General features: G+C 41.4%; 1 protein-coding gene across 3 annotated transcripts in view; it reads left to right on the forward strand.

Moving 5' to 3' along the window:
- The window catches only part of LOC117948907 (transcriptional enhancer factor TEF-3-like), a 43497-nt gene that overhangs the window by 24151 nt on the left and 2177 nt on the right, over positions 1–17169 (forward strand). For 2 of the 3 annotated variants that reach the window (XM_034878853.1, XM_034878855.1), the window contains exons 3-11: positions 428–492; positions 1991–2062; positions 3477–3611; positions 3984–4027; positions 4320–4381; positions 4560–4690; positions 8998–9171; positions 13996–14136; positions 15976–16128. In XM_034878853.1, the coding sequence (XP_034734744.1) occupies positions 428–492; positions 1991–2062; positions 3477–3611; positions 3984–4027; positions 4320–4381; positions 4560–4690; positions 8998–9171; positions 13996–14136; positions 15976–16128 (977 nt within the window). The remainder of the gene's footprint in view (positions 1–427; positions 493–1990; positions 2063–3476; positions 3612–3983; positions 4028–4319; positions 4382–4559; positions 4691–8997; positions 9172–13995; positions 14137–15975; positions 16129–17169) is intronic. The other variant, XM_034878854.1, reaches the window with a different exon arrangement.

Raw genomic sequence — 17169 nt, forward strand, 5'->3', positions numbered from 1 at the left:
GTTTTGTAATTTAGATTTGTTTTATGATTTAATGTAGGTAGTAGGATCAGATTCCACTTCATCTACCCCGGGGGAGATGATGAAGTTATGAAAAGTGGCAATTTGAAGATAACAACAAGGTGCAAATACAAAATAAATACAAAATATTCAATGCCAAAGTCAGGTTACCAGGCTCCAAATTACAACTAAGGACCAAGTTGTATTTCCTTTATAAATTATCACTTCTTAACACTTACGTTATATATGTCTACAATAAGACGGTGGAAGTGGAAGCTAAAATATTGCATGTTGTATCATTTCTTCTCTGTTAACCTGTCAATAATTGACATGTTAAAATTCTTGTGCCTCTTTTCAAGTCTCTATAAATTTGAAAAAAATGCAATACAATATTATACTAAAATTATGTTTTTCTTGGTCCCTTTTACAGGAAGAAACGAGTTGATTGCACGATACATCAAACTTCGCACAGGGAAGACGCGGACCAGGAAGCAGGTAAGTTCTCTGCAAAAGCAGCCCCTATTTTTGAACCCCTCCAGATAAAGTCTTCTGCTGCTGAGTGATGCCCCAACACCCCGGGTACCCCCCTAATTTTCACTCCCTCCTACTTGGAGGGCTAACGATGACGATTGATTTAGGGCCAGGGCCCAATACGCAGATGCTGTAGGATCATGTGTCGGTGTTGCTTCTTCACCACCTCATGGATCTGGTCCTCGTTAGAAGAGGAAAGAACCTGGGGAATATGGTGATCTGGATGGCAGACTGAGGCAAGACAGGCGGGGGATTTGGAACTCTATCCTCACTACGGTATCTGATATGGAAGGACTGATGCATGGGCAGTGATGGATGTGGAGAGAAAGGGTCCCTGCTAAGTCATCTAGCGGATTCTGTGAGGGAATGAGAAGAGTGAAGATGAGAGGAGGAAGGGGGGCGTCGACGGATCAGAGATGGATGGTGGGACAAGTTGGAGGGATAGAGGGACATCTGCTGGTCCAACAGCATTAAACTGATGCACTACAGCTTCTTTAGAAAGTTGTTCTGACAAAGACATAAAATATTGCCAACAAAGTTGAAACTCAAAGTAAAACAGTTCAGTAATATTTAGTTTTTTATATCTCAAACCAGTGTTGCTCACATTGCCTGAAGCGACTGTCTTTGTCAGTTTTAGTTTATAGAGTTTTTGCTTCACAAGTTATTTCAGATGGTTGGAATTGTCTGGTGAAGATCATGAATAATCACCGAATTTCAGGCCAATGAGGCCCCATGGACCAAAGAAACTCTAACCGCATTGGAGTTTAATAAATGCTCTTTGAGCTTCCATCCAACCATTCTCTAAACCCACTAACCCTGTGCATGGTCATTGGGGCCAGTGTGCCTTGAGTGAGAGGCAGGGTACTCCGAGGTCAGATTTTCACACAAATGTATTCACATTTACACCATTAGCCAATTTAGAGTCTCAAATTTACCTGAATGTTTTCGGACTGTGGAAGGAAACAGAAGTATCTGGAGGACATCCATGTGAACACGGGGTTAAAGGTTTAAAATGCACGGAGGCTGTCTAGCCGCACGTGGACCCTTTCCTACTTGGATGTAGTGAATATGGAACTTTCCACGGCGCGGATTCATGGAGCACCGGGAAAAACTCACTTGGCATGCCATTGCGGACTCTGTGGGGCTGTAGCCTTGTGTTACAGCCGGACCTCTGACTTACACAGGTGTTTGGTCCCTTGTCTGTCTGTGTGTGTGTATCTGTTAATGTGTGTGTTTGTGTGTGTCTTTGTGTCTTTGTGTTTCTGCACGTTGTTTTGTCTCCCGTTTTCCCCTTTTCCCCCTCTGAGTTTTATTTATTTATTTGGTCCTAGGATGCGTTCCTATGTACCAGTGTATTGTTTGTAACTGTTTGTTTTTTTAATTAAAAAGAAAGAAAAATGAGATCACAAAAAAGAAAAAACTCACCTAGGCAACACAACACTTAACTCTGTTGTTTTTCCAGGTATCTAGTCACATCCAGGTTCTAGCTCGACGGAAGGCCAGAGAGATCCAGGTGAAGCTGAAGGTACGCTACGTGAGTCAACATCTTTCTGCTTCTTTATATTCCCTAAATGTTTTTGGAAGATAGCTTCTTTTTACTGCACTTACGAGGAACAAAGATTATCTGGATTTAATCTAATCAATAATTGTAAATCTGCACGCGTGTGTATGCTACTGCACAAATTTGCCTGTGCTCTCTGCCAGAGAAGGAATAGTCATGATGAGTTAAGGGTGTGATTAGTATGTTGCATTTTATTTTAATTTTATTTGAGTTTAATCAAGTTGTGCAGCATCAGATGGAAAGAGGGTGAAACCATTATTACCCTATTATAGTCCCGCTTATAATGAAGCTTCATGTTTTGTTAAAGGTATGTCAACATCCATGGCCCCTGCGCTGCCATGTGTTCACATCCTATTACCACAAAGGCACAAACAATTGGCTATTTTAATTGCACCCTCTAATTGCTGCTAGTTTTAAATGTGATGCTGACACGTTTTGATGAAATGTGAACATATTTCAGGTGGCCCGAGGCTTAGTGTGCACGATTATGAACAAGATGAACCAAACGCAATTGTCAGGAAACAAATGAATCCCTGCATTATTCCTTCAAGGTATTACATTTGATAAGTACCTCAATAAAAGTGTTGCTGTATGGTACGCTGAGAGCTTAAACATCCCTGTCCCCCCAGTTCTTTCTCCATTTACATTTCTCGTCTACATACACCCGCATACTCACACTCCAGCAGGCAACAGGACTCTCCCTCTCCTTGGACTGCAGCCATGAGGGTTCAGCTGGCACTGGTCACAGGGTTGGCCTTTGTGACGGGCATTTTTAAATATGTCTTTGGTGTAACTGAGATCCCTACCACATGTACCCCCCATATTTCAGCTATGCCCTTGTGTTTGTAGCTCTGGAAAGAAGAATGCACTGTGTGGCCTTGCCCATTAGGGCCGGGCGGCAAGTGCTTGTAGTCCTCTGTGGTTTGGAAACTGCTGAAGGAGTGGATTAAAAAAACAAGAGCTGTATCATTTTACAGTATAGTACAGGAAAGACAATTTTGTAGCTATCTCACTATTTTAAACTCAGTGGCAGTTGCATTTAGCAATTTTTATGCAATTATTAGCATATTAACAAATCACCCTGTTGCCTGTCTTGTCTTCCAGTATGACCTCCAACAGAAGCTAGTTGTCATCACTAGCTGGCCCCTGCCAAAGCAATAAACTTAACTCCTGACCCAAAGGCCCTTGACTGTAATATCACCTTCTCCTCATCTCTCTGCCTGGCAGGGATTCTCTGATGATGCAAGCTGGCCTCAGCCCTTCATTTCCCTTTTTAGGGCTCTGCTTGTGTTACCAGTGAAGTGGGGTGCCGACTTAAATGGAGTATGATGAGTGCTCTGCCTTTGCCTAACTGTCTGTTTGTCTCGCTCTCTGTCCCTCTCCATAGGACCAGGTAGCCAAAGACAAGGCCCTGCAGAGTATGGCCACCATGTCCTCAGCCCAGATCATCTCACCTGCAGCTTTCCAAAACAAGATGGCTCTCCAGGGCCTGTCTAGGCCGGCTTATCCCACTGCTGGTGGGGTGAGTCTCTGGCCAGCGTCACCTACACTATCTTGAATTTTTTTTTTTTTTTAAATACCTTTCGACTTCATCCCAAAGTCTGTGGTTGGTGGTCTGCTAATTGTGGCAAATAAGCAGTATTTTTAATTTGACCTTTTTAGAACATTTGGGATGAAGTTACTTTGGAGTCAAAGTGTCCAAAATACATTAAACTTTGAGAAAGATAGTTTAATCTTTGTTGATTTGACATAAGCTTGGTTTTCTTTTTCATAACAGACAGCTAAACTCTGCGCTTCTGTTTCAAAAAGAAAAATAAACACAACACAATTCATATCTGACTAAGTGTCAAAGTGGAACTGTTTAATATAGTTTGCACTCTTTTTTCCATCACAGTTTTGGCACGGCACACTTCCAGGACAGCAAGGAGGCCACGAAGAGTGAGTATCTATTCTTTCTGTTCTGTAGTGCTACAGCATCCATCAGTTATTTCTCATGTTATCAGCTTGAAAGCCATCAGTTACATTTCAGTCAAAGACTGAATCTCACAACAAATTAAAACACATCAGCACAATTAGAAAGAAAAGTCTTCAGCTGCCTGACAGTCAGCATACCGCGTTGCCCCCTGCGTCTTTGGGGGTCATGTGGTCCAATTAGTATGTTAGATGGGGTCATGAGGCCAAGTTGGTGCATAACATGCCTCTCCCTCTCTTGTCTGTCTCATCTCTCCAGCATTAAGCCCTTCTCCCAGCAGAGTTACCCCATGCAAACATCCGGCCCGACACCCATAACAGGTGGGTTCTCTTTCTCAGCCCTGCTGTGTTGACAAGACAGCTGTAAAGCTGTAAAGGTGATGAGAAAACCCTGATCGTGATGAAGAACTTGCATGAAGTTCAGAGAAATAGCTTGCTGGATTTGCATTGTCACAATCAAAAACGGACATTCACACACTCACTGCCCATCTTTCTGCAGGTTATGAAAGCACAGCTGGGCTCTCAATGTCTCCCGGTGCCCCCCCTTGGCAGGGTAGAAGTATTGCCAGCTCCAAGCTGCGAATGCTGGAGTTCTCCGCCTTCCTGGAGCAACCTCAAGACCCAGAGAATGTGAGTAGGGTGACAGGAGATAACTTTGTGTCATACTACAAAGATGTTTTACTCTATTTATCTATTTAGTTTCTATAACTATAGTGCTTGCTCACCGAGAAGTCTTTTTGACCGTTCCATAGAGTAAACACTCACTTCAGTGTTTTGTTCTTCAGATTCTTTCCTGTTTTCACTCTTTACTTTGGTCTAAATTTGCTTAAAATTGCTTGGTCAGCTGCAAAAAAGATTTCAGACAGCACATGATATTTGTGCCCTTTTGTGGTAGCTAAGTAAGCAATAACTTTTATTACCGATAGTTTTCATAAGTATATCAGTAAATTTACCTTTTTGTGATCACATTTTTATTTTTTTTATTCAGAAAAAATAGTAACGTAAACAAAACATTCACGAACAGTTACAAACGCAGTGGGACAGAGGAACGCGTCCCAGGGCCAAAAAATCCCAGAGAGGAAAAACGGGAGGGAGGGAGACAAAACAACACATGCCAAAACAGACAGACACAAGACAAGGGACCAATCACACACAAACAAAAGAAAATAATACAGAATTGCCTTCAAGGACTCAGCAATGCTGTGCCAAGTCTCCAAAGTCTTCCCTTGGGGCACTACCCACACAAGCCGTTGAGAGTTTCAAGTACATGACAACCAAATGAGGTGGCTTCCAACGGAATGCAATCATCCTTTTAGCAACTGTAAGTCCAGCAAGCACAGCACATTTTTTAGCTTTAGAGAGCTGGAAGGCTGACAGGTCATTCATAATCAAAACATTGACAGTAACAGGCACAGTGACATTGGTGGAAATTTTGGATGAAATATTGTTCCAGAACTGACCAACAGGAGAGCACTCCCAGAACATGTGAATACATACGTATACCTTTAGCTTTAATTGGGCAGAAAGTGCTTAAAGTGCTGTTCATTATTTTTATGTGGTTCATTTTCATGGGGGTGAGATGTGTCCTATGAAATTGTAGTGAATCTGCTGATGATCTGGATTGTGAGATACTTCGGGAATGTTAGACATATTTTATGCCAGCAGAGAGCAGAGTCTGGGCAATCGCCTGCCTAGATCCTCTCAATAGGAAGGCCAACGTGGCCAGATATCACCAAGAACTGGTAAAGCCTGGATACTAAACCCCAGTTTTTAGGCTGCACAGTAAATAACTTCCAAATAGGATGGATGGGCAACAAGCCAACCTCACCAAAAATGTCTTTTAGACAATTAACTACCCTTTATTCCCATTGTGGAGCTGTTATCGGCCTCCCACCAATCAGGAGTGCTGTATTGTGTGCCAGTTACAAGCTATATACAAGCAGTATATCTCAGCTAATCTCCAAGTTTTGATAAGATGAGAGATAAAGGGCCCAAAGCGTAGCTGACACTGTTTGTTCAAACTACTGGCAAAGAGAACGTTACGGAGTGACCAAGGCTCTGTCATAGCACTTTCTAAAGGTACACCAGCAGACAGACACATCTGGACTAAACCAAGGAAGAAGGGGTCTTAGCACAAAGGTCAAGAAATAATGTTTAAAGTTGGGAACTGAAAGGCCACTATCCTCTCTGCTCCTCTGTAAAGTAGACATTTGAAGTCGCGGCTGCTTGCCTTTCCAGATAAATTTGGATTTCATTATCATTGCACTCCACTGCAGTCATTGTCGAAGTGTCCTTGGGAAAGACGCTGAACCCCGAGTTCCCCCCGGTGCTGCGCATCGGAGTGTGAATGTGTGTGAATGTTTATCTGATGAGCAGGTGCTACCTTGTACGGCAGCCCGGCCACAGTGTATGAATGTGTGTGAATGGTGAATGTTTCCTGTAGATGTAAAAGCGCTTTGAGCAGTTGTTAATACTGGAAAAGCGCTATATAAATACAGCACATTTACATTTAAATGAAGTAGTAAATTAAGCTTCCATACTCCTTGCATAATGATAGAAGGTCAGGAAGAGACTGAGAGGGGTTTTCTAAAAAGCCCAAATCATCGTACTACAGTACGTATGCATATTGGTGACACCATAATCAATTGGCTTGAGCCAGTGGCTGTAGAGAGAAGGAATCGAGGGGCAACCTTGCCGGGGAGATCTAGAAATTGGAAATAAAGTGGAGGATGTGCGTCCGGTCAAGACGCAGGCTGAGGAATTAGAATACAAAGCTTTGATTATACCAATGAAATTACAGTAAATTATTTCCTGTAATAATGCAATGTCAACATTTCTCTTTCTTAGTAAGCCCAGAGTGCTGGCTCGTTTGTGAGGAGCATTCAGTCCGCCACAATTCCAAACTAAAAATGAAAGATCAATTGCTACTGCCTTTCATTTAGCTAAATCCTAACAATAGTGCATCCAGAGTAACGTCGCTCAAGACACAAAACATGTAAAATGCATAACAACAACAGACGAGACATTGATACAGAAGGGAGAGAAGGGGGGGAAACATAGCCAGAGAGGCTAACATCTAAAATAGGTCTATGATCGAGATTGGATACAGGGCAGCACAAATGGAACACTAGCCCATAAATACCTGGTTGCAACAGCAACTGGTTACACACTAAAATAACATCAGAATAAACACATTTTCCATCAACAGAAACAAGAAACAAAAAACACAAAACACCTCTGAAAGGAAACTCTAGCCTTGCAGTGGCCCAGCTAACCAATGGAGAGTAGGCCACATTAAGCCAGGTCGACATAGTATTCAGAAACACAGTCACTGCAATCACATCCGACAACAGTGCAACAAAAATTAATACAAGACAAACCAAAGGTCTGTGTTCATCAGGCAGTTGTTTCAGTCCTGATCCTTCTTTACAGCTGATGTGGACGGGGAGGACGGGGCGCAGCCCGGTTCACATAGTCCTCAGCATCCCCGGCGGAGGTTAATGCTCTGTACTGGTCACTGTCTCTGATCTTACGTGTTGCCATATAAAGCAGGAAAAAATCTAGACCCTTGACTCACACTGAATCCATGGTTTGATAGAAGGCTTGCCGTTGCTTGCCCATAAAGAGAAGCAAATTTTCCGGCCCTGAGTGACGAGCAGGGATCAGCAGCTTGTAGGATCCCCTGCCTGGTTGTGTAGCGGAGGACATTGAAAATCAATGTGCGATTAGTAGTGGTATTCTTCTTTGGGCTATCACTGTAAATTCGGTGGGCTTTCATAGTCTGAACATCTGCTAGATTCGGGAACCACTTAGGCAGGGACCGTGAGAGATACTGGATAGCATTAGCACCTTCTAGCCCCTGTTTCAACCCAGCGATGCAGATCTTGCATCTCCAGTTTCTGTCCTTCATGTCTGCTAGCTTCACGTTCAGCTCTTGTAAAGCATGGCCACTGCTGTCAAGAATACTTGCGTTGCTGTCCACGGTGGTTTTTAGGTTGTTCACATCAGATCTGATGGAGCAAAGGCTTGCAGTCAGAGATGCTAGTAGAGCATGGATAGCAGTTAGCTTATTGTTGTTGTCAAGGCCCATCTGTTGAATCTGAGACTGGATCTGAGAAAAACGTGGCTCGAGGTAGCTTTTCTGTTTCTCCAGCAATGTTTCTGCAATGGCGTCTGTATCGTCGAGTTGGTTTTTGTTTGCAAGTAACTCTACCAAGCACAAAGTAGTAAAATATTGAAGTTGGAACCATATAAAACAAATATTTGACAAATTTGGGCCAGGAGCTACACCTTAAGCCGCCATTTCTGTCCAGCCGATCACATGACTTATAGTTTATGTACTTTTATTACTAAATGTAAATAATTGTTTGGCTCCTCTCTATTGCTGACTAACACTGTATCTTGTATTGTATTAGATGCTATGTATATAAATCTTTTACACATGCTTTTCTAAACCCTTGTTACTGTAAAACGTATGCACAGACTTTGGCACAGGGCTCTTTATAATATAATATTTGAAAATCAAACAGAAGATGCTAGCAGTTAGCACGAGCAGTGATTGAAATATTCAAAATGTAAAACTTCATTATTTTGTACATAGAGAACATGTTGCACTATACAATGAATAGTCAACCACAATAATAAAGATATCACAAATGTATTGGAAAATAAAAAATAAAAAATAATCTGCATTAACACATAAAGAATATACACACCAGCACATCATGAATAAAAAGGAAGAAAAGGGAGGGACCCTTAAAACAGGTGATGGGATTTATTACAGTACATATGATTGAATTGATAACAGGCCCAATGTGACAGATGTCCTGGAGCTCCTAACCGCGCCTAACCATATGGCATTTTTGCCAATTTAGAAAACTGGACACTTGTCATTTTTGGCTCTGTTCATTTCCTGATATGCACTTTTGTCTCTCCAGTTCAACAAGCACCTGTTTGTGCACATCGGCCAGTCCAACCCAAGCTACAGCGATGCCTATCTGGAGTCTGTGGATGTCAGACAAATCTACGACAAGTTCCCAGAGAAGAAAGGAGGCCTGAGGGAGCTGTTTGACAAAGGGCCACACAACGCTTTTTTTCTCGTCAAGTTTTGGGTAAATCAATTTAAAAACAAAAAAATCGTTTAGAGAAATCCAGTTTTTCTAAGCGTTTTTTTGTTTTAACCAATAACTCAATAATGTAAATTAAAACTGGTTCTTATACATCTGAAGCTCAGCTCAATACTCTCTGTGTGGCATTTTTCGTACATTATCAGAGCATATATTCCTCCCCGAAGTCATCAAGGTGAAGTGATAGTATAGTAAATACTATTGTTAATGTTTTGTTGCACCTGTTGGCTGTCAATGGCCTAGCGTGTTAACTGTGTTGAGATAGCTTAAGCATCAGATTTAAAGGAACTTATGTGCAATTTAAAGCCGGAATGAATGGAAAGTCATTGCTCCCATGACCTGATTGGGTGTTTATGTTGGCAAAGAAGGCATTGCTGCTCAACATGCATTAGGTGTGGATGTATTTGTATATACATGTGTGTTTGTGTGTGTGTGTGTGTGTTTGTGTGTGTGTGCGTGTGTGTGTGTATGTGTGTGTGAGCGTGAGCGTGTGAGCAGCCTTGGGAAGAGTGGCAGGCCTGATCTTTCACCACGGGAAATGTGAGCCCCAGCACCTGTCTAGGCACTATAAGAGTCCAACTCTAACGCCCCATATACTTATTTATAAGTACGCCCCCCAAAAACGCACACACAGACAAACACACAGCGCCCCCCAGCTCACCATTACACGCTGAGAGACATGAGCGAGTTAAGCATGATGACAAAGTAAACTTAAGATGCAACCAAGGAATGAAGACAGATGGAGGAGAATGTGTGATATTTTTGAAAACAGTGGAAACATACAAACTGACAACCTGAAAATGGGCCTATAAACAGAGAGTATGAGGAACGTAATTGGACACGTCAATTTTGATCTGGCCATCTTACCTCAGGAAAGAAATTTGGAATTTGTATCATGCACAACACATACACACTTTACCTCAGGGCACCTCCCACCAAACGTACATCCGCTCTTTATTAAAGTGGCTTTTAATGGCATTTCATTCAAAAGTTTTGCTACTCTTTATTGTGAATTTCCCTCTGGGGATAAATATCTATCTATCTGTCTATCCATGTATCTTGCCGGCATGTTAGTTTAACAGCAGAGGTCAGGGTACAGCAAGAGGGAGTGAAATTACAGTTATTGTAGAAACCCCACTTGTTAACATCAATATGCTGGGATTGTAAAGCAGTGTTGTCACAAAGTATGCCAGAGAATCACTCAACAACTGTTTAATTCATCAACCGACTCACTTCAGTTTCTGCGTGACTTCTTGATATATCAAGAGCTTAGGTTCAGATTTCAATCATAATGTCCTGTATAGGAGAATTTAAGAAACACTTGATAGCTAGCATAATTAGCTGAAGTCCCTTTGCTCAACAAAGAAGACATTTAAAAATCAATAGGAAATAGAAGGCACCAGACGTAACCTTGGTGGCCACACTGTTTGATTGCCAAGTGACTTGCTGTGCACGCAGTGGTGACCATTTAGCACTAAAATGAAAAGGAATTATGTGTGCACAATCTTTGCTTGTAATTTTTTTTTTGTTTATGTCTGATCTGTATTTGGAAAGTCTTAAAGTTTAGTATTCCCTGTCCTCAAAGTTCTTGTTTCACAGCATTACAGATAAGAGATGGCAAGGTTATAATGGATGTTAGGCCATTTTTTTTTACACATAGAACAATTAACAATCAAGGCATATAGAAACATATATAAAATACCCACTGTCTAAACACAAAGCATAGATTTGGTGCATACCAAAACTATATGAACTGCCCATAACAAACCATTTTTTCTATTCATAAGAGATGGGGACAGAAAACAGCATCTCGTTAATGATAAATTCATCCCAAGCACAGACCAATGGCACAAATCTAGAAAAAGGACCCAAACACATCCATGAGGTAGAATTGGATGAATAGGAAGTTTTTAGGTGTTTCTCTCTTCAATGGATGGAGGTTAGACCAAACCAAACTTGCTGGGCCAAAATACACTCCTTATGTTATGAAGTATAAAGGACATGTGCAATCTGTTTGAGTCATGGGAGCATTGAGAGGTTTTCTATGATTGGGCACCATGCCTATCATGCTCTACGTCTACTATAACCTCCCTCTCGAATGGGGGACTGGCAGGGTTGTGTCAGAAGCACCTGAGTCATGAACCGCAGAACTGTTGTGTGTACTAGGTCACCCAATCACATCTAGCCGTAGGGACAAGCTGTTAGCAATAGAGAAACCCGCAGTGAACAATGGCTGTCCTGCTCTTGTGTTCAATGATCAGATCAACATGCACCTGCCACAACAGAGTCCAATTCTGACACACAATATTGGGGAGCAGTCTCCACTTTTCTGCAGTGTTTTGCAGAAGTATATGGCACCATGAAGAGAAGATCTGTGAAGCCATTGTAAGTTCTCTGCAACCTTTAGAAGTGGTATGGATCATGTGGTTTGGTGCAGGTCTGGAGATTCTGATGGTAAAGGTACACAATGCTGCCTCAATGTCAAACCATCATCTCCACTACTACTGTGAAACATTGTAAAACATGATTGCCGTCATCCTCAGATCCACTTTGTCAAAAATGTGTCGTGTTGAGGCCACCGGTGACTTGCAAAGCAGATATACAGTATAAGCTTATATAGCTTTAACGGCTGTGGTTCGGAGTGCCAAAGACTGTGAATGTCAAGTTCAAAGTACCGCCTTGCAATCTCATGCCACCAGATGGCTTGACATTACCCTTCTCACATGTTTGACTGCCACATTATTTATTATAGAGCAATAGAAGACATTGGTGAGTGACACCATTTTGAAAGTAGTCTTCTCCAGGAAAGAGCAGCTGGTCAAGCCATGGCATTTGATTCAGGGGTGAGGGGAAAGAGGGGAGGAGTGGCCTGGCCATATATCATAAGGAAAAAGAGAGCAAGACAGCAATAAGCAGCAAGAGATAGAAATAGGGATACAGACAGTGTGAACAAGAGACAGGAATGGTAGGAGATACAGCGGTGCAATGTAAGCAACAAGTCAATCATCAGTGAAATATTAGTCTCTTGATTCATGTCACAACCCAGTTGAGTCAACAGTTACAACATATGCAGCTCCCCGCTAGAGAAAAACAAGCTCATAACACTGTCCCCTCTCGGTCTGTTCATCTTATTGTGTCCCAAGGGGGTCCTCCAATTCTTGAGGCATCCATGACAAAACAGAGAAATACTACAAAACAGCTGGGCATTTTAACACCCATACTGGAAGAAAAAAACAGCCAAGATGCCCTTGGCCATGAAAATAAGCTAAATTAAATCCTCAACAGATCTGAAAATACGATAACTTTATTTACGCCATCATAAAAGAGGTGAAGAGCCCATTTGATGTAGCCGCAGTGGCACGACCACGTGGTAGGTCATGACTTAGGGGTGTGCTGAGCCGCAGGTTGGCATGGTGACGGTGACAGGCGACTGGCCCCCCTCCAAAGCTATGGCATTCTAGATTGAATTTCCAGCAAACCCCCCTGTCGGCCACTGGCTGCCCTGCCCTGCTCCCACCTTTCTCCTCACCCTCTCAGCGCCTGTGGCCCTGTCCTAACGGATTGTCTCACGCCTTTGAAGAGCCGAGGGAATCCGATTTGAGCTGGCTCTGCTAAATTGTTACACAGCCAGCCGGCCCACCATGATCTAATCAGCCAATTGCATGCTGCTGATTGTAATTGGATGAATTCCCTCGCTGGCTGTTAGGCAAGAAAGGAAAGGCGGTTCGGGGAGGGTCACTATGCCCCAGGGATGAAGACAAATAGAGGAATTACATGAGCCAGGGATGAAGATGAACGGGGTGATGAAGAGATGAGAGGAGGCTGAGCGGTGCCTCAATGGCCCATTAGGAGACAAGAGCCCGACAGGGGAAAAGGTAAAGCAGCCCAGCTGTCTGAAGGAGGAGATGACACCTCAGTCTGATACAAAATCAGATTATACTTGTCTCAATTCCAACTTCAACTAGTGGGAGGATCAGAGCTAGGTGATTCTGCATCCACAAGAGAATAAAGAAACTTGACGCTGTGTTTTAAATTGCACTTGTGAGGTCCTGTTTTTGACATAGGAAGTAAAGTTCACAAACATTTGGCATTAGTTTCCGTTGTTGCTAGGCAACTGACAAGAACATGGGGTTGCCTTGTTTCCTTTTTTCAAAATGGTGAATCTTTTAAATTTACTGGATTGGAATATCATGTTTACTAATAACAATTTGTATAAAAGTAACTTGAGCTTCTGTGAATGTGTGAGCTATCAGAAAAATGTCAGTTCTGTGTTTTTTTTATAATGAGTAGGCTTATCAAGAGAGGATGTTTTTACCTTGAGTTCTGCTGCATTTACTGGCTAACAGTTATTCTTGCCTTAAAGAAGGTCTCTGACCAAAAGCTTGCTAAATTAACTAGATTTATGCAAAACACTTGAGCGTGTACATGCTTTTTTTCCCGTTAGTACTATGGGTTCTTCAAGTGGGCGATACACAGCATCTTGGGAATCTTGAGGCTGGATTTGACAGTGTTATATTGGGTCAACATGGATCTGGCCCGTGGATGCCTCTTGGCTTTACAGAGAACCATTCTTAAGCTTTGTTGAGCTGTAACACTGTTGGTGATGTGTCTTTGTCAGACTGACACACATGCTCCTTGAGATCCATGCCCGTGAGCAGAAAAGTAGACCCTGATATTTTGTCATATTATGGAAATAGTGATTTATTTCATTGAGGCTTTAGATGTTCAATGTGGAGCAGGGTGGTTTGTAATATAGTACACACAGGAAAGTTAGTCGATCCTGACATATTATCTGTTTCTTCCCTGTAGGCGGACCTTAGTGTGAACCTGCAGGATGACAGCAGCTTCTTCTATGGTGTTTCCAGTCAGTACGAGAGCTCTGAGAACATGATTATCACCTCATCCACCAAAGTCTGCTCCTTTGGCAAGCAGGTGGTGGAGAAAGTGGAGGTAAGAATACTCGGGGTTATCGAGAATCTTTTTTAATTTGTAAACCTAAACTAGAGGATGCCAGTAGTCATTTTTTATGAAGCATTACTAACTTAAAGTTGCATATATTGTAACACAGTTTCTTATAATTTCTGACTGAAAAGATAATGAGCCCTTAGAGAATGGGTATTAAGGCTCTGAAACACCAACCCAATAATCGTCCGTCAGACAGTCTGGCGAGGTCGGTACTCCAGTCTGTTTGGTGTGTTCAGTGTCGTTGTCCGTTGGAGGGGCCGTCGGCCTTCATTTTGACTGACCTGACATGCCCGGTCAGAAGGCGGGCACTGCCAGCAGTCAGACTCAAATGACCAATCTCATTGGTGAAGTGCTAACCCAGAAATGGCGTGAGTAGAGTTTCTCAAATTCTGACGAAAATCTTTTAAACAGATTTTTGTCCATTTGAAATGAAGACAGATTCAGCAACTGTGTGGCCTATTTCTTGCTAAAATTGTTTTTGGAGAGACTTTTTGGTGAACTATTTTAGAAAAATATGAGATTGTATTCTGAACAAGCTGAACTCAGCACTACAAAAAAAATACAACAAACCTTCTGCAATAATTCTGGACTAAAAAACTTAATTTAGGTTTTGTTTAGATGAAACTGTGTAACTATGATACTTTCCTTAACAAATTTAAATATGTGGCCGGTAGCTCAGTCGGTAGAGCGGATGCACATACAGTATATAGAGGTTTACTCCTCGATGCCGTGGCCGTGGGTTAGACTCCGACTGGCAGCTCTTTCCTGCATGTCATTCCCCCTTTCTCTCCCCTTTTCATGTTGTCATGTGTAAATAAGGGCCCAAAATTCCCCAAAAATTAAAAGTAAACTTCAAAGCTACAACAGCAACTGACAGTGTGCTTAACACAAGAATTTAATTTTGTTTTTTGGTGTTAATTAATAAACATCTTCAGTAGGATTAAGCTATTACAAGTACAGAAATTAACACAGCATATCTAATTATTGTATTATCGTTGGATAATGGATGCCACAGTGGCCAGTCTCAATATGATGTTTTAGTTGCCTATGAATGCAATACATACTGTAGCATTCATGTCCATTTCAAGGTGTATTTTCTTTGAAACACTGACTTTTCACATTTAGATCCAATGTTTTAGGATCATACAGTTCCTACAATTATTAACAGTATAATAGTAGCAACAGTAACTATAAATGTGGCTACAGTCCAAGATCTTTGCATCACTGATTGCTCAAACACTTGGTGATATTTCAACATAAAAAGGTCATGATTGTGTCATACAGCACTATCATCATCCAGAGGAGTTAATAACTGCTAATGGAGGAGATGGATTCCCATCAGTTACTACTGATCTGTGGTCAGCAAACTGACATGACTAACACATCTCCACAGTATGACTAACTGTTATGCTTCCCGTTAACTAGACACAATAGTGGCCCTACCCCAACCTGCTGCTGATGGATTGTACAATATAAACACTTAAACACACATCCCTGGGTAGGGCCATCTGCCTCAGCAGACCACATGACGATATTTAATGGCTTCATCATTTGATTACTGTTGTCACAAGAAATATGTTTATTGTCATATATGGCATGCCATGTGCTGCATTAGATATATCATATTACATATATTACAGCTTATCACATAGATGTTCAAATCCAATTGAATTTCAGTGGAATATGTATTCCTTTTGTTTTAGATTTTGATATAGATTTCACATTTTATCCTTTCAATGTGTTTTTAATTCTCTTTGCACATGGTATATCTTCTCATAAATTGATCTGCATGCTTTTGTTATGTGTTGTACATGTTTTTCCTAGACGGAGTATGCACGTTTTGAGAATGGACGCTATGTGTTTCGGATCCACCGTTCCCCGTTGTGTGAATACATGATAAACTTCATCCACAAGCTTAAACACCTGCCGGAGAAGTACATGATGAACAGTGTACTGGAGAACTTCACTATCCTACAGGTACCAATGAATCAGACATATACTGTACATGTGCGTATTGAGACTTTATGTATAGAGCAGGAAATCTCAGTCTGTTAGTCTGTTTGCATGCATGTTACTCTTAGATAGTTTAGAAATATGCTAATTCTCTTTAGGAGTTAGATCTGCTACTTATAAGCTAAAAATTAAGCTACAGCCAGCTGCCGGTTAGCTTAGCTTACAGACTGGAAAGCTTCTTTTTGTTATTTTTTATCAAAATCCGGCATCTCAAAGATCACTATTTAACATGTGTGTATAATCATATAAAAACTGAAATGTAAAAACCACAAGTTGTGGTTAAACAGGGGTTATGTGCCGGAAAAGACATCTTTTTGGGGGTTTAGGGATATTTAGGCATCCAGCAGAGACACACTGGGAAAAAACAATCATGTAATTTTGTATCCAAGATATCTAGATTTTGACAACAAATGACACCTTCCTGTTGGAAAATGAACCACCAAAATGTTAACAAAACTAACATTAATACTAATAGAATCAATTCACATGATTTAAAACTAGCTATACACAGTTAGTTTGTTTGTCTGTTTGTTTGTTTCACTTGTTTAGGAACCATGTAACCAGGTAACACATCAAAAAGTAAATTTAGGCAGTTAATCTGGTGTGAATGCAAGTTTAGCAATGGGGTAGCAACGGCTTATCCTGACTTAAAATGTATTTCGATATGAGTCAATTGTCTGCAATACATGCATTTATTGAAACACACTCATTGTCTTTTTTATCATTCATCTATTTCCATTAAAACCATTCCAAGGCGTTAAAGCACACAGAGCCAAATGGACGTTCAATAAGTGTACTTTTACAATTGAAAGTGCTCTATGTAGGCAGCCCAGTGTCATAAATTGATGTGGTTGTGCTGTGATATTTCCTATGTTTAACCTTGTCAGACCATTATCAACTGGACGCAATGTTTCACTGCCCTATGAACAGCATTTTTTATGGTTTTGCAGAGTTGAAACATTTTGTCTATTTCACTGTACGTCGGACTTTTCTGAATGATCCGGT

The sequence above is a fragment of the Etheostoma cragini genome, chromosome 8, assembly GCF_013103735.1.
Source record: "Etheostoma cragini isolate CJK2018 chromosome 8, CSU_Ecrag_1.0, whole genome shotgun sequence".
In the NCBI taxonomy this organism is placed as follows: domain Eukaryota; kingdom Metazoa; phylum Chordata; class Actinopteri; order Perciformes; family Percidae; genus Etheostoma; species Etheostoma cragini.